Raw genomic sequence first — 24,319 nt, forward strand, 5'->3', positions numbered from 1 at the left:
TGTACTGATGCCTGAGTGAGTTTTCCATGGCCTCTGGCTAGTCACTCAGGCAGCATCTCATCTGGTCAGCCTTGAGAAGGCTCATCTGGGGCTGGAGAGATGGCTCAGCGATTAAGAGCAGTGGCTGCTCTTCCACAGACACCTCTTCTGGCATGCAGGTGTAAATGCAGACAGAACACTGTACATAATAAATAATAAATAACTAGAATTCAAAAAGAAAAAGAAAAAAAAGGAGGCTCATCTGCCTATGGTAATCACACATCTGCTCCATCTGGAACAGGTACAGGATGGAACAGGTATAGCTCAATGCTAGCTCTGTACTCAGGAGACAGCTGTTTCTTCCTGACCACATGCGGTCTCTGATGGGAACACAGAAGCTGGGTAGCATCTATGGAAATCATTTGTGTTCTGAAGATTGAGTGGTACTACTGTCACCACACTTTATTTAGTGTATCTGTATACTTAACACCTCAAAACTCAGCACTTATTTCATGGCAAAATAATCTACCAAAGACAGCAGATTTTCAATAGCTTGATATTACTGACCAAAAGGACCTCATTACTTTTAATCACTGTATCTAAAAACAAACAAACAAACAAACAGCATCAAAACCATGGCTACTTGCTCAGTGGTTTGTTGAAGTTGGGAGATACATGAACAGTGATAACTAACGCTCTTCATTTGGGCCTGTGGGTTTCACTCAAGGGCCAGTCTCCACAAACTACTGCAGCTTTCATACTGAGATGCACCCTACTCATTACAAAGGAATGAGGCAAGGCTGTTCTCTGATGTATTAGTGAAACATTTGACGCCCAGGCCACCATAATAAAAGCTAATTACTTATTGAAGAAATACTACCAAACACTGTAACAAGCATTTCACAAACTTATTTCATTTTATCTTCACAAACAACTTATTGACCCCCATACCCATTTTGCAAATGAGAATACCAAGGTTCAAGTATGTCACTGAAAGCTACAGCGCTAGCAATAACAAATTATGGAACCATGACTTGAACACAGAAACTGGGCCTTAGTTCATTATGCAATACTACCATCTTCCCATATGTAAAACTTTTTTGTTTAATAGGTGTGAGCACAATATGTAAAACTTAGTGCATAAATTCCACAAGCTGTTTGCAAGGGTACAGCCTTAAAAAGCAAAACATTAAGAAAGTGAAGCAAAGAGAAACACTGCAATTGAAGCAGCCCACTAAATTATCACAGCTTTAATGCGAAAGCATCATTAAGGCCAGCGAGATGGCTCAAGAGGTAAAGGGGTTTGCCACTAAGCTTCATGATCTACGTTCAATCCCAGGAACCCACTCCCACAGACTGTCCTCTGACCTCAACGCATACACGGTGGCGTGTACATGTGGCATACACAATAAAGAAATAAATGTAATGAAAAACTTTTAAAGCATCATTAAAGAGTATTTTTAAAATATTATTTAGAGATAGGAGTTTAGTTCAGTGATAGAACATGTACTTGACATGTGTAAGGACACAGGTTTAATTCTCAGCCCTACAAAAACAAAAATAAATAAAAATGCCATTCAAAGGGAATAAATGAAAATTATGTATGTAAATATTTTTATGTCAATGTAATGGTTTCTTACGACTTAACTTTCACTGTCTTGCTATTTTTGTCTTTTGAGACAGTGTCTCACTCTGTAGTCCAGGCTAGCTTGGAACTAATTAATTGACTGTGCAGTCCAAGCTCACCTTGAATTCACGGCGACCCTCCTGTCACTCCTCCGGAGAGCTGGAATTACAGGTGAGTCACCACGCAGAGCTTGCTTGCTTCACTTTTTTTTTTTTTTTTTTTTTTTTTGTTATTATTTTCAAATTTATTTTTCTGTGTTTGAGAGTTGTGCCTGAATGTTATGTCTGTGTATTATGTACTGATCTGTGTATTATGTGCTGAGGTCAGAAGAAGATGTCAGATCTCCTAGAACAAAGGAGTGGGCTGCCATGTGTGGGTGGGGACATGAGCTGCCAGTGCTCTTAACTGATGAGCCATCTCTCCAGCTTCTATGTCCACCTTTCAGTCTATCCCTTTTGATGTTACAAATGGCAGTACGTACACAGAGAGAAGGCCTGGAGAGAACTAGTCTTATCCTGGTGAGAATAATCCTAAGTCTGAATGCTCTCCAGGTGGGTAAATGCAGCACAATCAAATGCTAAGGTTGAACATGGAGGCAGGAAGAACACAGGGGCATCAACAGTTGCTGAGGGAGATGACCTCATTCCCTAACACAGTGAGCATCGCTGGAGTAGATCACTGAAACAACACACATTTAAGGGCTGCACACTGCAAAGACATGCTGAACCACAAGGGTTTGTGCTTGGTACCCATCTAACCTCCCAATCAGTAGTAAGGTGATATATTAAAGCTGGGTTTGTTAAGTGCGCGTGTTGGCGCACACTTTTAATCCCAGCACTCAGGAGGCAGAGACAGTCAGATCTCTGAGAGTTCAAAGCCAGCCTGGTCTATAGAGCAAGTTCCAGGACAGCCAGGGTTGTTAGACAGAGAAACCCTGTCTTAAAAATAACAACAAAGAAACAAATAAAGTTACAGGGAGAATGTGACAAGATGATGCACGACATAGCTCAATATAACAGCCCCTTCCTCTGCACCTGTTACTGTCACCATTTTTAGAGACTGTGATGGGACATCATGTCTCTTGCTATGACTAGCTCTGTTAAACTGAGAGATGACCATGAGAAGTAATAAAACACAGGCAGCTTACAGGTATAGTGTGACAGAATTATTCCTAACCAGGCTTCCCAATTTCAGATTGCCATGACCATGGCCTTCTCCTTCAGTACTTTTGGGAGTTTTTTTTTGTTTGTTTGTTTGGTTTTTTTTTTTTTGTTTTTTTGGTTTTTTGTTTTTGTTTTTTTTTTTTTTAATACAGAAGTGTGGCTTTAAGGAAGCAAAGAGGTTCACCACTCCGGTCTAACTATAATCTCCCGGGAGCTTTACAAAACATGTACAAATAGGTTTGGTGTACTTTAACTCCTGGGACTTCTGGCTGGATCAGCATTGGTTTTTTTCCTTTGGATTTTTTTTTTTTTTTTTTGTCTAAAGATTTGTTTTTTGGATAAATATTTCTCCAAAGGAGATAAATTACCAAGAAACATATAAAAAGATGTTTAATGTCATTAGCCAGCAGTGAACTACAAATAAAAAACGTCAACTGGAACGCAACTTAGTGTGAGCATATTCCCACCATGTGTATCTGCAGTTGCACAGCCCAGTCACTGGATGAGATCATGTTTAAAGCTTCTTTCGGCTCTGAACATCTGACTATCCAAACCATAACACTACAACCATTTTCGGCCTTATGAGGGCCTTCCACCCTTCCCACCACCACGGCCCCTTCCATAAGCAGCTATATGTCTGTCTAGTCTCAGCTAAAGCATCATTTGGCTGGGCAAGCCATCCTTGACCCTGAGGGTAAATTAGGCCACCCACAGTATATTCCTATAACATGCTATAGTTCACCTTCCTAAGACCGCACATTTCAATCTACTTGTTCAACGTCTGCATATGTAGGACTATGTTCCTAAGTGAAGTCCTGGCAGTCCTGTAAGGCAGTAGTGGACATGCAGGATGACAATCCTAACTGCAACCCTAGCACCTCACATGAAGCATTACTTAACAAAATCCTATTATGTTTACTTTTAGGTTACAATATTAAGGTAAAGTAACATCAAAACTAAATCTAAACTATAAACATAGACTCTAGTAGCGCAACTTCCTAACAAGAAGAATCCCTTAAAAGTCTTTATAATAGAGATGGAGAGATGGCTCAGCACTTCACTGCATGGCTGTTCTTCCAGAGGACTGCGTTTAATTCCCAGCACCCACATGGTGGTTCATAACCATCTGTAACATCTGTAAACTCATTTCCAGAAATCAGGCCATTCTGGCCTCCTCAGACACCAGGCACTCATGTGGTACACACACATACATGCATGCAAAATATCCATATATATAACAGATGCAATTTTCTAAATATCTGTCACAAGAAGAAAATTAAATAGCAATTATACCTCTACAACCTCAAAAATTACTTGGCCCTTTTACTTTACCATCACTTTACCTCAAAGTGAAATGGACTTTTATAACTACTACCAAATCACATTTTACCTGGGAATGTACTTATTCATGATGGCATAAAAGCAGTTGTATAGGTCGCTGCGAGGCAGCTGGAGATACACCAGTGGTTTCAGTAGATGAGTCCAGCTCAAGGATGTGCTGTATTTAACATTGCGTGATTTACAGTAAAAAGTAATTACAGATTCAATATCCAGAAGTAATTCTGTTGCCTTCTCCTCTGGTACTGAGAGCTGCTCTAGAAATAAAGCATCAAACTAAGGTTATCAGGGAACTACTAGGGGCTCAGTGACTGGGCATACTACTTGTTCACAAATATGTTACGTGAGTGTATTAAACTATGATAAAAGGAGTAAAGCTCTAACAGTATTTTTCTATTAATTTCCTTTTCCTTTTTCTTTTCTAGTAGTGAAACAGAACCATGGCTTTGCATATGCTGCATAAATGCCTTACCACTGAGCTCCATCTAGCAATTCTTATATTTAATAGACACTGTCTCACAGATGCAAAACCTAAGAAAAAACAGTCAAAAGTCTTTAAACATTCTACTTTTAATTTTTAAAGCTGTCATTGTGCATATTCATTGTACATGGTACTGTGTTACCTAAGGACATCGTCATACAATGATGTGTTTGTGTGGAGCATTTTCTCCCTAGCCTTCTTTTTAAATTGAAGCAAAGCAGCTGCTTCAGAACAACTATCAGAGTCACATGAAGTTTTCTTTCCCAGCCCTCAGAGAAGAGGGAAGACAAAACAGTTTACTAACAAACAGTACTTAGAAATATTGACCATATTTATAATACACGTAAGATGGCCAATTTGAAGCAGAGTAGTGGGCGATGACAGGCATAACCCATGTTGCTGGAAAGCCAAATTACATTTTCTACTAAGACTATCAATTGCTCTACAACGTGAAGCTTTGGCAAGTAGAGGGAAAATTCATTCTCTACCAGAAAACCCAGTACTTTATCCCTTTTCTGCCCCTGTTTTAAATCTTAGTTTTTATTTTGTAATAAAGCTAATCAAATATACACAAGCAATATTACCTATGACTTCTCATACTGGTATTCTCAAACAAACAAAAAAAAAAAGACACAGAATGCAAATTAAATAGAAGGAAACTATAACCATTATTATTAAAATCCAGGTAGTCTCAGAAATATGTAATATACTCCATGTGAAGTCTTCAAATCTCTGGCCCAAATCCCCTTTCTTTTGTTCACACTAGCAATAAATATAGTCTTTCTGCCTGCCTGCCTGCCTGCCTGCCTGCCTGCCTGCCTGCCTGCCTGCCTGTTTGTAACAGTGCTGGTGACAGAACCCAGGCTCCTGTATGTCAGGCAAGCACTCTACCACTGAGCTACATCTCACATATAGTTTCCAAAGAGTTAGTACACTGAAGCCTATTTAGCCAATGCATTAACTAAGATGTAAGAGAAAGAAAAACAAAAGACTCCAACATACTATAAATAATTAGAAAAGACAGATATAAGCTATATTAGCTTAATATGTATCATGAATTAACACAGATTTTGTAGAGTGGTTGGAAACCTATTCACCCATGATGTGTAATAATTTGAAAATAGTAGATTATGATCTGATAGTCATAGATAACTTTCAGAACACAGTCTCTTTATTTGAAGGCTACATATAATAGTGTGAGCCTACAATTATATGAGAAAAAAATCAAAATTACAAAAGGAACAGTAAAAAAAAAAAATTGAACAGTAAAAACTGGGCTCTTTCTCAAAATTATATGCCTCAAGATTTTTTTAAAAGGGCCAAACTGTCTACAAGACTTTTACAAATTCAGCATGTCCCAAATATAACACAATAACTTTTTTTCACAGTTACCAACTTACCAATAAACTCTAGGCAATCTTTATGAATAGTGTTCTGCTCAGGCAAGTCTAAAACACCATCCCATGATGCCAAGCTATCTCCTTTCCCTGCCACATTCAGGGCGATCTGGAAGAAAGGTGTGAAAAGCAAGCAGCACCGTTGTTATTGCTCCTTCCTGTGAAATATGCTGTACTAAGGAAAGCAAGAACTTAGGAATAAAACCAAAAGATTACAAGCTTACGTATCTCCACACCACCAAGTGTCAAACTGCTCCTACATGAGATTTTCCCACTTTGTGCTGATTCAGCAGACAGAGTGAGTTACACAAGATTTGTATACTTACAAACATGGCTTTATTTAGAGCAAACTTTCTTTGAAACGTAAAATCTAGGAAAATAATACTGCCAATTAAAAAATATACCTGTGCCATGTATGATTAAAAATTATGAAAAAGAATTCTTAATACATTGAGATGTCACAGTCTAAGTTTTTCCAAGTATGCTTTAAAACTCATTCATTCATTCATTTATTTGAGGGCAGGCTCTGTCTATGCATCCCTGGCTATATTGGAACTCACTATGCAGCCCAGGCTGGCCACCACACATTTTTATTTTATTTTATTGGAAGTGCTGGGGATTGAACCTACAAGTCCTGCACAAGGTGGGCAAGCACCCTACCACTGAGCCACATCTCCAACCAAAATTACCACTGTCTTAATTAACAGACTCAAGTGACAACCAAACCCAATAAGCAGTCCTTCCAGTATTTGAATTTGAGCAAATCGCCTACAAAAATACTTTTATATGACAACTGAAGAATTTTTTTTTTAATTCTAAAGGATTACTTTTTTTTTTTTTTTTTTTTTTTTTTTTTAAGATAGTTAATGGTTGGTAGAGAGGTAAAAACATTTTCTTCAGTGAGCACAGCCACTGGCTAAGGCTGCCCATGCTCCATAAATAACTCTAAGGACACCTGGGTCATCTCCCACAAAAGGGAAAAAAAAGACATGAAAGTACAAGGAGACTTACTGCAAAAAGGGGAAGGACCAGCAAGACAGGAAGGGACCAAGGGCAGGGCAGGGCAGGGGAATATTGTCAGAGTATGTAACATATACATGTATGACACTGTTACAATGAAACCATTACTGTGCATAATTAATATGCACTGATAAATAGTAAGAATTACTGTTCTTTTAGTGTCTAATGGTCTAAAGTTACTTTAAAACTATTTCTCGGGAATTTCATTTTGAAGTATTTTAGTATGCTACCAAGGATTTGCTTTAAAACAATTCAGCATGAAGGGCCAGGGAGGACAGGATGAGAGTACTAGTCAAACAAGACTGGCCAGAAGCTGGCAAAAGTTAAAGTTGGATGTTGCTTTTCTTTTTTAATTGTTGCTGCCTTTTAAGCTACAGCTATCCTAGTCAGCAACTGTCATTCCTCGGCAGCTACTCGCAGCAACTAGAACTCAAGAGCTGAAGCCTGAGGGAATTCTGTTCCCGCAGGCACAGACTCTTTCAAGGCTACTGAGGAAACTATTAAAATCTCTGTCCCGCTAAAGAACTCATATTCAAAGATTGAAGTAGAATCCTGCTTCCCAGAGAGGCTGAGTAGCAATCACCTAGTTCACCTCCTAGCTACTCCCAAGAAGTCTGTGTGCTCATTCTGGCCCCTCCTTATAAACCCTTCTTCACCTGGCTCCTCCCTAACTTCCTGTCAGCTAGTTGCCGACCCAGCCTCCCGACAGCAGGTGAATCTTATTTAATCAAACACATCTTTGCATCACTAAACAAATGTTCCAGAGCACAAACAACACACCTCAAATTTACATTCCACCATAGTTGGGTTATAGATACATGATAGTTCGTGGCACATTCTTTTCAGGGACAAGGCACACACGGCAACTGTACATTCTGCTTTAGGAGACAGATTTCTGCCTTCACAGACATCAGGTTAGAGGAACTATGAAATAAAGAATGGCACAAGCAGGCTGATGACACTGTGAAAGTTTGGAAACAAACGGTAATTTATCCAAGGGAATAAGAACGGCTAATGCCTGATACAGCAATCACCATGGTCCACGCACTATTCTACGTGTTTAAATTCCTGCAATGAGCCATTTAGAATGTTATGTACAGTTATAATTCCAATTCTGCTAAATACATATGCACATGAGAAAAAAAGAAAGGACATGCACCTAGGTGTACCTATTGGTTGTAATGTGATTTTTATTTCATCCTGAATGCTTATAACTTTTCACAAGTATGTAAATCTTTATTCAATTTTTTCTTCTTGTTTTCAATCTCCCACCCCTATCAAGCCTGCATCTTTCCCTATCTGTCCCTTTCCCAGATCCATGGCCTCTGTTTCTGTTGTAGGAGCCATTTGGTTTACTCGGGGCCATCTGTGTGACCATAGTTGCTGAGCATTGGTGGAAAAAGAAAAGAAAAAGGCACGTATGTGAGGAGTGGTGGTGCTCGCCTGTGCCACCCCAGCACTCTGTAACAGAGATTGAGGAAAGCCCATGGCAAGTCGAGGCAGTGAAACATAGCAAAACAAAGGAAAAACCCACAAACAAGCCCCACATATATCAGAAAACAGTTGGAAAAGCAAAATAAAGAAGAGCTATGACCCAGCCCTCACAGACATATGTACTTTAATACACCATGTGTGTCTTCATGTATTCAATTTTACTTACTGCTTATGATTCTCCACTTAGTTAACATTCATTAACAATCTACATAAGGCTTACAGCCATTTCTAGTGGCTATAAAAACATCACCAATGTGAATATTATTATTACTTATAGAAAACACTGCAGACACATTTATTTTGAGGCAGGGTCTCATTATGTCTTCCTGGCTGGCCCAGAATTCACTACACAGAGCAGGTGAGCCTCGAGCTCACAGAGATCTGCCTGTCTCCGCTCCCAGTGCAGGCTGCAGGCAGGAATTAAAGACGTGTTCCCCTCCATCTGGCTCAGAAACATACTTCTAGTTAGTTTCTGAGGTCGATTTTCTAGACACAGCATACTCACAACAGTCTTTTCAGAGAGTTGAAGCTAATTATTAAAAATTCTGTTAAGTGACTACAGTTTACTCATAGGTTTCAAGTTACCTTCCAAACTTGGGCCCTCAGTTCAGCAGGCAGTGGTCTCCCTTGAATTATATTTCTCAAAGTTTCAAGATCGCAACCTCCTGCTTCCAGGGCTTCTTCAAGATCTTTTTCCCTAAAAGAGAAGAAAGAAAAGTTCTGTTCATTAAAACTACTCTTGAATCATCTTTTTGTTTTGTTTTTTTGTTTTTGTTTTGTGTTTGTTTGTTTTGTTTTTTGTACAAGATTCACCCATAAGGATGGGCAGCTAAGGGCTACATCTCTGAAGAACAGGTTTTCAGTGTCAGAACACAACACAAGGCGCATGCAGCAACCACACAGTCTGGGACACAAGCATGAGGACATGTCGCAGTGATGTGTTCGTGGCAGCAGGGATGGCTTGATGCTGCACTCACTTGTGCATAGGAGGTAGTGTTCTCAAATTCTACACATATTCACTTACTGTCTGTTTAGGAACAGAATCTCATATACCCCAGGCTGGCCTGAAACCTAAACTTCTGCTCCCCCTCCCTCCATCTTCTAAGAGCTGGGAGTACAGAACACACAACCATCCCAATCTACAGTGATGATGAAAAATGAGGCAAAGATGGGTTATGAACACTTATGAGACAACTGAAGTAACACTCCTGTGATATCAAAAGGAATTGTTCTTGTGTTTAATGTGCTGACATCGCATGGCTATAACTGACAGCGAAGCCAGGAGACAAGTTTTAGCAGTGTGGGTTCCAAATGCCCGCCCATAACACTATGTTAAACAGTGGCAAAATGAGAAAGCCTAAAACCCCACCAAGATATCCAAGGCACTGCGGTCAGGACTTACTGCAGGCTTCTATCAACGCTGTTCACAGGGCAGAGCCTGACTTACAAGACATCTTTGATAAACATCAGCAGAACAAAACAAGGCTCCACTGTTGTATTAAAAGTGATAACAAAACATCATCAGGCAGAGCAGGGGGCAATTATACTCAATCTACCAAGACTGAGGAGAAAAGTACGAAGTCAATTATCTTTCCACTGTATATGATAAAGATGTGAACTATTTTGTAGCTAGAAATACCACTTAAATCAACTTCCTAGGAATTTCAGAGGCTAGGGTTTCAGTCATTTATTATTTTAGCATTTTTTGTAAAAAATGTGAAAAAAATCATAATTCAGTCATAATTTCTAGCATTCTTGAAGCAACTTGAAGAAAGGTAGAGTTGCTAGAATCAGGAAATCGGGATGCTGTCTCACTTCTGTAGTTTTAGAAAAATCAATGACTGAATAATCTAAACCTCCCCATACTGATACGATTCTAATTCTAATGTTTAAATGTACACATTTCATTGCTGTTCTCTTAACAGAAAGGAATTAAATGAAAATGGACTGACCCAGGTGCAATCCACAGAAAAGCACTGGTCATGTGCAAAATGTCCCTCAACAAAGTTAGCCCAAATCCTCATGGGCACACTGGAGACCACACAAGGCATAGTTTGCTCTTTTGGAAATAATCACTACAAAGTGGGAAGAAAAGAAAATGGAAGGAGAGATTTGAAGCTTAGTGGTGAACGTGCAGGCAGGCCTAGTGAAGACTGGAGTCTATCGAGTCCATATTAACCAAACTGTATAAGATAGTTTAAAATTCAAAATGTGCTTTATTACTGTGACATTAAGAAAAGACAATGTATGCATGGTGAATAAATATCACATTTATCAAATGTCTAAATGAAATGAGAAAAATATCCCTTATAACATAAATGAACTAAACTTGTCCTAATTTTCTAGTGCCAAACCTTATTTTCTTTTTAAAACAGCTCTGTAAATACCTTACTGTTCTAGACAACAAAGCTAGTATTTGGTCAAAATGCCGACTTTCCCAAGGACGGTGAGAGTCACGGTAGTGTATGAGTACGCCTGTTGATGTAGCTATCTGTGGTGCTGTGCTCAGGGCACCTACCATCTGTGGTGGCAGTTCAACTGTAAGCTGGTACCACAGAGATCAGAAATACTGCACTTGAAGTAGTAAAGACACTTTCCACAAACCTAAATACTTAAAAACAACAGAGCCTTTTGAGGAAGCCAAAGGTTCAGCTTTCACACTTTAAACAGCACCATTTGTCACTGTAGTAAAGAGCTAGAAAGACTGCCATTAAAGATTTACTGAAGGAGGAACAGGGATGGGAACTTTACATAGCATTCGACCCTTAAATAGGCCCAAGCGCCAGCCTTTGAACACAAACGCAGAACCTACAGGTCTAACTGGATCAGGTGAGGTTTGAGGAGGCACACTGTAGTTTTTTTCAGTCTTTTTTGGCTACAAGAAACTGAACTGACCTTACAAGCTAAAGCTCCATACAAATGTACTAGACAGGCAGACAAGGTCCCAAAATAATAAGTACAAGCTTTACTCATAAAAATAAGCAATGATTCCCTTTGCTAGGCAAGTTCAATGCAGCAAATACAAAGCCTTGCGATTGGAAATAGAGAACCACCTCCCTCCTGGCTCTGTAACTCTAAAACTGTAACATATGTTAGAACACAGCAAGGTGCTTCAATTAACTACCAATAACATGCTTACAAATATAAATAAAAGTCCAACAATGGGTTTCACACCTATCATCCCAGAAATAATGAGGCTAAAACGCAAGAGGATTATAGAAGTTCAAGGCCACCTTGGACTACAAAGTGAGACCCTGTCTCAAAAATAAACACCCTAAAAAAACAGAAAGTAATGACTATATGCAAAATAAAAATTTCTCCTATCTGATGTTTTGTGACAAAATCGTCAAAGCACTCTAACCCAAGCTGCTTTAGAATTACAGTCAGGCAGACACGGGATCATATTCCAGCTATTAACTGAGTTGGAGCCTTTTCCATCAGACAGGCACTGGAACATACCAAATATGTACACAACTGTATAGGAGACAAAAGCATGAACTCCATCCCCTTCCAAACTTAATATGCTGCTAGGATTAGTAAACACAACTGGAAAATTATAATCGTTTTTAAATTAGCTAATGAATCACTGAAAACATGACTTCCAAAACAATGAAGATTATCAATGTAGGCTTTGGTTGCCTCTGCATAGTTGAGCCCCTATTGCTGAAGACACCACACACTTAAGACAGAGGATGTGGATGATTTGAGCTCAACTGACCTGAAAGCCTTTTTCCTGCCACCTACTTTCCACGGTTCTGGAAAATACTATGTAAGCTTCCAACAGAGGGAAGCAACTAAACAGTCCTACTCAGCTGCAACACCTACGAAGCATGACAAGATACACATAAAGGTGCAACAAGTGAGATCATGGATCTTAGAAAAGAATCCGTTACCACCACTTTGCTACACCAGCATGAGTCCATACTACTGTACTACACTCTAAATCTTATCCTTACAACCACAGATAAGTGGAGCCACCATCCCTCATCAAAAGAGCCTCTCTTTACAGCAAGTGGAGACCATCACAGAAAACCACAACACGATGCAAAACAAAGATCAAAAGATTGTGGGGAGCCCAGCCCCAACAGACAGAACTACATCACAGTTCCTGTATCGATGGCTTAGCCAACGTCATGGAAAAGATTATGGAAGGCTGTAAGAACCAGAAAGTCTGCTGTGAAACAAGCCTCTACTAGAAATAGCTACACAAATAAGAATGGAATATTTCCTACCCCTAAAGAAAGAACTACAGGCAACTATTGACTGCTGGGAGTATAACCAGCCTCCCCCTCCCCCAGAGATGAGCCCCTTATTGGTTGTCCTATCCAGAATGGTCAGCTTTGAAATCATGTACACATCACCAACAGAACAGACTCAGCAGGCTGTACTCACATTTATTTGTGTGCATGAATATGTGCATCTGTACACACACACACACACACACACACACACACACACACACACACACAACAACACCAACAACAATAATCAAAGTAAAGACTATCAACATCGGGGTCCCGGGAGGCGGGGTGCTGGAGAGTGGCTGCAAGAGACTGGAGAGAGGGAAGGGGAGAAGTGATGGCATTCTAGCTCAACTTAAAACATTTTAAAAAACAATCAAAATTTAACAAAAATCGAAAGTTACAGAAAATCTCTAACTAGGGAGGAAAAGCCAACTAAGTATTAAGCTTTTTTTTTTTCCCTAAGTTGTTTTTTTCCTCAACCATGAAAAAATAAATAAATAAAAACCCTTCATTTACTCACAACTTCAAAATTTATGAAAACTGTTTAACTGAATACATTGTTTTCTCAAGACCGATTTCACCTATTTCTCATGTATATTTCTGTATGTAAAGAAACATCACTTCCATTAGAATTCACTCATCACTCCTTCCCACTTCCCTTCCCCTCACTTTGTTCCCAGTCTGTGACAACCATTCATTTACTCTCTGCCTCTACATATTTACCTACTTGGAGTATTTCACATAAATGCAATCATGACACATGACCGTTAGTTAATGCCTGGTTTCTTCCTTAACACAGTAGTCTATGTTATCAGCACATGCAAATAATCTTCCATTGCATGAATATATTATATTTTGTTTGCCCATGATGATGGACATTTGAGCTGTTTCCAAGTTGGATATTGTGACTATCTACTAAACTTAAAGAGCTCTGGAAGAACTAAGGAGCACATCTATTAGAGATGGAAGTGGCTCTGACTGGCTTGCTGTTCATTCAAATTTGTTGAGATGTAAGGCACTGTGTATGCACATTAAATACATACACTAAGCCATGACAGCTCCATGTGTGCATCATGTATGCAGCCTGACCAATTGTTTCTACCTCTAAAATAACTAACCAACTAGCCGAACTCACTGGCAAACAGAATGACAGGCAGTAAGCCCTGCTTCTAGACGTTTCCTGGCTTCATCTGAGCCTGGTTTCCTACTGCTCAGCTCATGAGACACCAGCACCAAACTTCTTTTGGACTTATTTTGTTATGATTGCTAGCATGCTGGTTATAAGTTACTGTCCCTGAATGTTTTTCATGACGGCTGGCAGAAACACAAATAGGACAGCTTTGTCACAGACTCATCAGCACAAAAGGTATGGATAGAGTCTGTGACCATAAGGTGCTCTGTGTAACTTGCTACTTTTAAATGCAATCTCAAACCACCAATACCTTCTAGGAATTCCAACAAACACATAGGGTGGAACACTCAGAAATCCCTGGACAAGTCCACAGTCTTTTGAGAGCTCGACTTATTTATAAGTTCTTGTCATCTGGGTTGGTGTCAGAATAGATATGACTGTCCTAAGTATTTTTCTGGATTGTATATTTATAAGCCATAGGGGAACATACTACATTGTTAGTTTAAAACTTAATGAAACTATGATTAGGATTATGTCTACAAAAGCAGCTCTGGGAGACTCTCTTACCAAATAATACAATCCTTTCCAGAATATGCGTGTTAACCAGAACACACATGTCAAGTAAAGACGATGTTAAACATACTTCTTTTGGTCACACAGCCCATACGAATGTGGCAGTAACAGTATTTTTCACTATGCAACAGGAAAAGGACATAGAGATCAAAGACATTCAGTTCTGTAAAAACTAAAATCAACTATAAATGGAGCAAATGCCAATAAGTCTCTTTTAAAGATTTCCATTGCCACAGCACTGATGCGGAGGCAACATCATAACTTGGGGGTCAGTTTTCTCCCTCCATCACCAAGTCCTGGGGATCAAACTCAGGGTAGTCAGGCTAAGCGGCAAGCACCCGCACCTGCTGAGCCATCTCACCAGCCCACTTCCCATAAAGACGTGTGTTTTCAGTCAAAGCAATTTACTTGGGAATTAAAAACACAGAAAAATCATTTGCTTAAAATAAAGAATGGGATGAAAATGGCAAAGTCTGTCAAAGACATTTCCTATCTCTGTTACAAACTTCTTTTTTTCTTTTTTGGTTTTTCAGGAAAGGGTTTCTCTGTGTTACAGCTGTCCTAAAACATTTTGTAGATCAGGCTGGCCTCAAACTCAAAAAGATCACCTGCCTCTGCCTCCCAAGTGCTGGGATTAAAACTATATACCATAACACCCAGCTTCACTACAAATTTCTAATTTACCCAAAGTACAAGGACTAAAAACAAACAACAAAACAGTATTATTTTTTTCTTGAAGATACTGTCTTAGGAAAAAACAAAAAAACAACCAAAGGGGTAAAAGTGATCATTTTGCAACATCTGGGCAATCTTTCCCAAAGTACTGATTAAAAACAAAAGTTTTACTTTGGCAAGTAATGTATATGCCAGATTTACTTTTCAAAACTGGATTCCAAGCACTGATCAAGCTTTACTTGATAAAAGAGGCTTTCACTTATCTTCATGTTGGAATTCAAAGCTCAAGAACTTTGGGTATTCGATGGATACGATAGTTCCCACATTATCCTAGTACTGAGGCAGGAGGGCTGCCACAAACTCAGGGCCAGTCACAAAGCAAAGGATTTCTGGTATTCACCTGCATATTCATATTCTGCTGAGAAGCATTTTTATAACTTTGATTGACTCAGCAGTTAATGGTGCTTGCCACACATGCCTGCTGACCTGAGTCCAGCCCTAGCACCCACATGAAGGTGATAGGTGAGCCAACTACACACACACACACACACACACACACACACACACACACACACACACACACGAAACTATAGGGGAAATAATATACAGTTTCCTACGTATTTAAAACAAGTAAGTTACTTATTTCTCTATCACAAAATTTCTCAGGAAAATTGCTGAGCTGTTATATCAAAACAGTGTTAATTATGCACATGTCCTAAATATTATCACAAATAAAAACAAATATTTTTATATGATAGGTTTCTTATTGTTAAGTATAATGTACATATTATATGTATAATATATAACATTAAATATTATTAATATATAATAACAAATAATTTATTTTCTATTTAGATGATATATGTAACCATACTTTAAGGTTAAAAACACACAAAAAAGGCCAGGCGGTGGTGGTGCACACCTTTGATCCCAGCACTCAGGAGGCAGAGGCAGGCGGATGGATCTCTGTTGAGTTCCAGGCCAGCCTGATCTACAAGAGCTAGTTCCAGGACAGCTTCCAAAGTCAGAGAAACCCTGTCTCAAAAAACTAAACACCACACACACACACACACACAAACCTGTGACTTGGAGCAGGGATATGAGAACATACTATTATGAGAACATAAAAGGTCTACAGAGATATATGTGTGTATATAACTATATATATATATATGTATATACTAATAGTATACATATACATTAATTTCTCCTTATTGTCCTATCACATCAATCACTAACTGTCTCTTCTCATGGACAGAAGAGAGTTAATGATGTACACAGCTCACAGATGTACCCTCACAGCTATACAGGTCCACAAATAGTTAACACGCATATATGCTCAATAATGCACACTTTGAATACTATGCATTCAAAGACACACAGCCAATTCAACATCTGATACACATTTTTATGAGGGCTTTCTTGAGGAGTCTCTTAGAGATACATGAAACAGCTAAGATAAATGCAGGCGGTGTAAGAGTACAGGGCAGGGCTTACAGGAAGGAGACATTAATAAGCACAAATCTTCCGTTAACAGGATTTGCCATATGACCTCTAAGCCCATCCCCTCACCTCCAAGAAGACATTAACAGTAATTCTTAGCTTCCTGTCTAAAGTGCAACTGTAAGATGTACATCGTTTGTGTGTGTGCACAAGGGTTTGTAGCAGGATAACCTCCATACAAATGCCATAAAATCTGCTGGTATTTCCTTGCTAGAATTCTTAAATATCATCTGGTATGGTCTGAATCTGAAATAACTTGTCACAGGCTCACATCTGAACAACTGGCCTCACACAGTGGCATTATTTTGTATGATTCCTTCTGACAAAATGATGGATTAAAGCAACCAGAACACAGCACTACAGTGAACAGCTCTGGCTTAATACTGTGTCCTCCATTTCCCCCCTAATACCTCACCCAGCAGCTTAAATATAAAGCGTACTCAGTGGATGTTGTCAAACCATGAATGCTTTGCTAAACGATTTTGCTTTCCGATATGTAAGGCTGGGTATTGTCTTTGGGTGACACCAAACAGACACCACATTTCAGCATTGTGTGGCAGAAATGCTCTGCCAAGCAGAGTTTATCAACTCTATTCACAACTGTCTTTTTCATAAATGGGCTGTAAATAACAGATGTACATTACATTATAGACATTTCTTTATAGAACTTATTCTTTTAAAAACAACAAAAGAATCCAGCAACACATTAGAATCATGAATTAAAGAACATGGTGAGTAAAGTTTTTTAATTAAACAATTTCAGGATACCAACAATCATATAATTAAAAGAAAAAAGTTTGGTTACAGATTTGGATCTCTAAGGAATACTTAAGAAAGACTTATTCAGAAAATAAAAGCAAATGAGCCAGGTGGCACCTTTAATCTCAGCACTCAGGAAGACAAAGGAGACAAGAATCTCAGAGTTGGAAGCTAGCCTGGTCTACAAAATGAGTTCTAGGACAGCCGGTGCTACACAGAGAAACCCTGTCTCAAAAAAAAAAAAAAAAAAAAAAAAAAAAGGTGAAGGAGAAGGAGAATTTAACTTTGATTTTATCTACTCAAACTCTAGACTAATTTTTCAATAACCTTTAAATAATCTTAAGTTATAAACATTTTGTGAGGGATTTCACCACACTCTTTGAGCTTTATGGCTGCAGTTCTAGAGCAGTGGGAAGCTTAACATATCTGCTTTCCAAAAGGAATGAGCATTACACCAGCCTGCAATTAGCTCAGGGCAACTAGAACATTAGGAAATGAATATGCAATGATAGCTTGGTATGCATTGCTCATGGTTACACAAATGTCTGCATTCATTCTCACGCTTTCATCCAACAAACATTTACTGAGCTACCTGCTATCAGGCATTCCCTTTGAGAAATTCACTATCTATAAAGTAGTAGGTGAGACAGCTCAGTGGTTAACGTGCTCTCTGCTGAGCCTCATTATCCGCATTCAATAACCAGAACACTCATGATGGAAAGACTCTGGACAGAACTCTACATGTCTCTCACACACACAATAAGCACATGAACACACATGCACACAAAACTGTTAAATAGAGCTATGCGATTAGATAAAATAATATAGAAATAACATAATATAGAAAATAAATTCCTCTGACTTACTCATTCTGAAATATATTTTATCCATACCTAGTTAATTGAAGTGCAGTTCATGAAGAAACAAAACTGGTATAAACAATCTCAGACCCCACCTAAGATCTACTGAATCAGCCTGCATTTTTAATAAGCTACAAGGGAATCCCAGTAGATATTTAAATTTTAGAAAGAATTGGTGATTTAAAACATAACTAAGCCAGGCATTGGTGGCAAATATCTTTAATCCCAGCAGAGGCAGGCAGATCTCTGGAAGTTTGAGGCCAGCCTGGTCTACAAAACTAGTTCTAGGACACAAAGAAACCCTGTCTTGAAAAATCAAAGCCAAAACCAAACCCAAACTCCCCCCAAAAAACCTAAAACCCAGTAAATATGTAAAAATGATAATCAAAGAATCTATGTATTTAAATATTCAACTTATTTTTATTTTTTATGTAGATGAGTGTTTACCTGCACCACATGTAGCCTAGAGCCAGCAGAGGCTAGAGAAGATGTCAGATCCCCTTGAATTACAGACAGCTATTTGTGGATTTGAGGAACTGAATACAAGCCCTCTTCAAGAGTGGCAGATGCTCTCTTAACCATTAAGCCATCTTTCAAATACCCTTTTTTTTTTTTTTTTTTTTTTTACAAAAGCCTCTTTCTGAGCCCTTTAAAGACTATATACATACTTTTAACAAGTTCAGCTATTTAGTTTCACTTATTAAGAAGGAAACTGGAAAATACTACTCATTTCCACAAAGAAAGAAGACAGGAAAAAAAAATGAGTAAAAAGTAATTTTGGAGATGGCAGGACTGGGCTATTTAAAATAATATTAATCTACCATATTAGCTCCCCCCCCCAAAAAAAAAGACCTAAATTTTGTGTTACACTAAGATGATGTTCTTTTTGTTGCTTTTTTTTTTTTTTTTTTTTTTTTTTTTTTTGAGACAGGATCTCACTGGGTATCCCTGGTTGGTCTTGAACTCTCTCTCTGTAGACCAGGGTGGGTTCAAACTCAGAGATCTGCCTGCCTCTGCTTTATGAGTGCTGGGATTAAAGGTGTGCCCAACCAGGCCCACTGCAGTTGATGTTCTTAAATGCCCTTCTCATCTAGATCATAAATTCCTCGAGGACTGGGTCCTAGGTGTTTTCCCTCCTCCCCCCTCCCTCCTTCCTTCCTCTCGCCATAGATATTTCATGTTCTGTGATTTCTGAGACAGGGTCTCACTCTAGCATAGCCTGATCTAAAATTTACTATGTAGCTCAGGCTAGCCCTGACCTTTCACCAACTCCCCTGCCCCAGTCTCCTGAGTGAATAGTATGAGATTAGGAGGAAGCTACCATGCTCAGCCTAGTTTGATATGAATTCATAAGGATGAGTTTCATGATAAGATGCACTTTGAAAAACTTTACAAGTGACAAAGAAACATTAAAAAACAAGGCAGCTAAACCAAAAACCATTCTGTAACAATCCCATTTACCAAGCACTCAAAACAAACTAACAAAAAAAAGTGGGTTTATTAATCTCCAGCTCCCAATCCCAAAGTCTTTCCTTACTCTGTGGGAATTGGTTGGGGGAAGAGTGGGACTGACTGGGGAGAAGAAAGGGTAGAAGAGATTACGGGAGACTACAAATCATGACAAGCATTCATGGAAATAAGTAAACCGATCGAATATAGACTGTGCTGGCTAGTTTTATGTCAACATGACAAGCTAAAGTCATCCAAGCAGAAGGAACCTCAATTGAGAAAATGCCTTCACAAGATTGGGCTGGAGGTAAGCCTGTAGGGCATTTTCCTAGTGATTGATGTGGGAAGGCCTAGCCGATTGTGTGTGCTGCCATCCCTGGTATGGCGGTCCTGGGTTCAATAAGGAAGCAGGCTGAGCAAGGCATCAGGAGCAAGCTGGTAAGCAGCACCCCCTCCAAGGCCTCTGCATCAGCTCCTGCCTCCAGGTCCCTGCCCTGTGTGAGTCCATGTCCTGACTTCCTTCAATGGCTGTGATATGGAAATGTAAAGCAAATAAACCCTTTCCTTGCCAAGTTGCTTTGGTCATGGTGTTTCATTACAGCAACAGTAACCCTAACTAAGACACAGACTGTAAAGGAGACTGTAAGAGAATAAATGCAGCCAGGAGGTGGTGATGCATGCCTTTAATCCAAGCAGGCAGATCTCTGTGAGTTCAAGGCCAGTCTGGTCTGCAGAGTGAGTTCCAGGACAACCAGTGCTACTACACAGAGAAAACCTGTCTTGAAAAAGAAAGAGAAAGAAAGTTTAAAAAATCCCAACCTAAGAACTTCCTTTCTTACAATGCTTTAACTCAGAAAAATCCACCCCTATAGTCCTCAATCAGTTGATTAAAGGCAGCTTATAATACAATTCAATCTTCCCAAATGGTAAACTTCATGCTATAACAAGTAGACCACGTTCTAGAAAATTCTGTATCACTGATTTTTAAAATGTTTCCATAATGTGTTAAAATCTTTTTACTAATCTGGTAATATAGCTCAGTGTGTTTACAATGTCCAAGGCCCTAGGTTGGGTTCCCAGCACAACTCCCCAGACTGGAAAAAAAAAAGATTTTACTGATTTTTCAGACCTATCTTCTCTTAAGCAGTTGTAGTTATTACTCTCCCAACAAATTGTTAGTTTTCTTGCCTATGTCCCTGCTTCTGGTTTCTCTATTATCTTAATGGCTGATACTATCTAGTAGTTAGATACTAGCCATGTATAGTAGTTAATATTTGAAATGTGGTTAGAACAACTGAAATTCAGTATAAATGTAAAGTGTATTGAGCTTCTTTATTTGGGTAGAAATTAAAAACTGAAGCTGGGCATAGTGGTGCACACCTTTAATCCTAGCGCTTGGGAGGAAGAGGTCAGTGGATCTCTGTGAGTCCAGCCAAGGCTAGACAGACTCTTACAGGCCATCTAGGGCTACACAGTGAGACTCTGCCTCAAAATAAATACATAAATGAATAACTTTTCAAATAAGTACATGTTCAAATAACACAATGTATATATTTTAAAAATACAATAAAAGTTTTACCTCTTTTTTTGACTTTTCAGTGAGGCAGAGGGAAAGTTTTTACTTCTGTAGCTCATGTTATACTTATTATTTTGAACATTGTTAAGGTAGATCTTATTAAATCTCTAGTGCCTCCATGAAGCTTCTGTAATGTATGTTGAGGTGGCTTCTGCCTCATATGTCTACTATAAGCTACTTGAAAGAAACAAGATTTACGTACAGGTGATCCTACATTCAAAACAGCTGGACAAAGCAGCCTTACAGACTACAGCCAGGATTTCTGCATCTTCTTAGAATCCCCCATGACAGCGCCCCTTACCAGCAGGAAGTAGTTTGCAAAGAACAACGCCCAAATTCCCAAATATTGTCTATAAATATTTGTTTTCATTAAAATGGACTTGGTTATATAAAATAAATAAATTTAAAAAAAGAAAAGAAACAAGATTTACATTTTTCCTCCTACTATAAGCTACTTGAAAGAAACAAGATTTACATTTTTCCTCCTACACTCAGAAGAAAACCTGCACGAAGATACTGATGTCTGCTGAGGTAAACATCTCACTTACTGTAATACCTATCCCTTTCGACTATTTCCATTTCCCTCAGTTAGTAAAGTATATGTCTACCAATTCCTTACATCATGTTTAGGTATACAGTGCCAGTGACCAATATAAAAACTGTGAACGAAAAAGAAAAAAAAATCCATGAGTGTTACATGTGGTCAATATACTTAGATCAACTACTTCAAAAGTAGAAGCCTTTGCCAAAAATTAATGACACTAAAAGGTAATGGAAGAGTTCAGGTTGTATCACAGTTGGCAGAGTGCTTGAATCCTGGGTTCAGTCTCCAGCACGACATATACCAGGTAAGACGGAGCTTGCCTATAACCCATCAGGAGAAGGAAAGACGATCAGATGTTCAGTCATCCTCAGCCACACACAAAAAGTTCGAGGCCATCCTTGAGCTACATGAGTCCCCTTTAAAAGCAAAATCTCCCCACAGTCCCAGGGAGGCAGACATGCAAACGCTTGGGAGAAACGAAAACAAAGTCTAATACGCCACCCAAAGCTATAAAATCGAGTTGTGAGGGGAGTGGTGGGGAGGAAGAATAACACTAGAGAATGACAAATGTTGAAAACTGTTGAGAGACAAACAAAATTAATTTAAAGAAAAAATAGCTGAACTATGTGGGAGGAATTCTGCTGGGTGTGTCTTCTCCCAACCTCTGCACCGTCAAAGGTCGCGCTGGTTATTTCCAAAGATCTTGCTTCAAATGATCTGAGCTCTTCATTAAGCAACTTCCTCCTTAGCGCGCCCACTCCAACTCCCTGGCTAAGGGACTCGGCGAGCTCAGGGTTGAAGCCACCCCCTCTGCTGGACCAAGAGGGAGGCCCTGAGCTGGGCGCAGAGCCGGGACGACCCCGGAACTCCCGGGATTCCGCCCCAGCTGCAGGAGCCCACGGGCAAGGGGACCCGCAGACAGAGGGGGCGGGGCAGGGGGCCCGGAGGAGGACAGGTGCCTTGCTCCACGCCCGGCCTGTCGGCAGCTCCGGGCCGTGCAGGACGGAGAAGAGGGAGAGAGGGGGCCACTGGGAACCAAACCTGGGCTCGCACTCACCAGCTGTCCCCGCCCGACGTTGACAGTGGCAGAAGCTCTTCTCCTTCCGCCATTGCTGTTGACGTCCACGTCACTTTGCCGAAAAGTGGACCTGGCGCCGCCGAGACAGTCTCTGACACTCAGTGTCGTAAAAGGAGTTCTGAAGTCTGAGACTGAGGCGAAAGAGGAGGGAGGCGAGGAGCTGGAGGGATGCAACGTCACCGCGTCCCGAGGGCGATAGGCGGAGCCTGGGGCTTGCGGGAGGCCGGGCTCGTGGAAGACCACATATCCCAGGATGCCATGGGGCCGCGAGCGAGGTGGGAGGGGCACGAAGTTTGTGGGCGGGACCTCGGGAGTGGGCGTGGCGCGGACGGAAGGCGTGGCTGGGAGGAGGCCTTGGGAATGAGAAGCATCCCTGGCTTGGCGTCTCCTTAGCATCTGCATTCCTATTTGGCCTTGAACTGTGAGCCAGAATTGAGAGTCCCAGCTAGTGGAGAGAGGAGGGCAAGGACGAATTCACACAGAGAAGGTGAGCTGCATGGCAAGTCAGGAAAGGGAAGAGCACCTCATTTGTAAGGACCATTAAAAAAAGAAAAACATCCAAGGCTGGGAATAGAGCAATGTACAGGGTTTGCCCAGCGTCCTCAGTGCTTCAGTTCAATTACCAGCGCCATGAGAAAATAAAAATGCACAAAAGTCTTCATACTCTATGCCCAAATACCTAAAAGCTATAAATCAAACTATTCTGTAAAGAAAACAACGCTCTAGCCTTCACAACCAGGAAAATCAGCTCTAGTTAGAATTCTGAAACTGGAATTCCAATTTAAGAAAGCTGTCAAGATCCTTCCTTTCCTATCCCATGTCCTATTTGTCGCTCCTAGATGGACCTCCCTGTTTCACACCTAGGCTTCATCCGCGGCACCAGTATTAGCAAAACTCTAGTCCCTTGGCTGGCTATCCTAGACCACTCCAGATTCAGGACGGACCAGAAGAAATACTTGTAGGTCCTAGGAGCAATGGTGCAGTTAACTACACACAACATGAATAAATCTGAAATTTTCATGTTAAATGAGCAAAACAGATTACAAACCAGTCGCACTGTTTATGTTTGATATCGATACATTAGGAATAGATACATGTACACTGAAAAATGCAGGGGTGGTGTGGAGGAAAATTGGGAAGTCTATGAAAATTTAGATGTTTTGCTTTGTTGTTGTTTTGTTTTAGACAGGGTCTTACTCTGTAGCCTTGATTATCTTGGGACTCGCTAAGTAGACCAGGTTGGCCCAGAATTCATAAATATCCAAGGGCCTCTGCCTCCTGAGTGCTAGTATTAAAGGCGTGCACTACTACCTAGCCCAGCTTGTGTTTATTTTTAGAGAATGTGTGTGTGTGTGTGTGTGTGTGTGTGTGTGTGTGTGTGTGTGTGTGTGTGTGTGTGTTACCAAGCTTTGTCTTGACTTCAGGTC

The 24,319-nt window shown here is 39.9% G+C and overlaps 1 protein-coding gene across 2 annotated transcripts in view; it reads right to left on the reverse strand.

Annotated features, from left to right (window-relative positions):
- The window catches only part of Tbc1d23 (TBC1 domain family member 23), a 52,647-nt gene extending 29,621 nt beyond the window's left edge, over nt 1–23,026 (reverse strand). For both annotated transcript variants that reach the window (XM_051191704.1, XM_051191703.1), the window contains exons 1-4: nt 22,872–23,026; nt 9,085–9,196; nt 5,989–6,094; nt 4,160–4,364 (exon numbers count right to left, since the gene is read on the reverse strand). In XM_051191704.1, coding sequence (XP_051047661.1) covers nt 4,160–4,364; nt 5,989–6,094; nt 9,085–9,196; nt 22,872–22,924 — 476 coding nt within the window. In that variant the 5' untranslated portion in view covers nt 22,925–23,026. The remainder of the gene's footprint in view (nt 1–4,159; nt 4,365–5,988; nt 6,095–9,084; nt 9,197–22,871) is intronic.
- Nucleotides 23,027–24,319: the final 1,293 nt, after the last annotated feature.

The sequence above is a fragment of the Phodopus roborovskii genome, unplaced genomic scaffold (assembly GCF_943737965.1).
Source record: "Phodopus roborovskii unplaced genomic scaffold, PHOROB, whole genome shotgun sequence".
Lineage (NCBI taxonomy): Eukaryota > Metazoa > Chordata > Mammalia > Rodentia > Cricetidae > Phodopus > Phodopus roborovskii.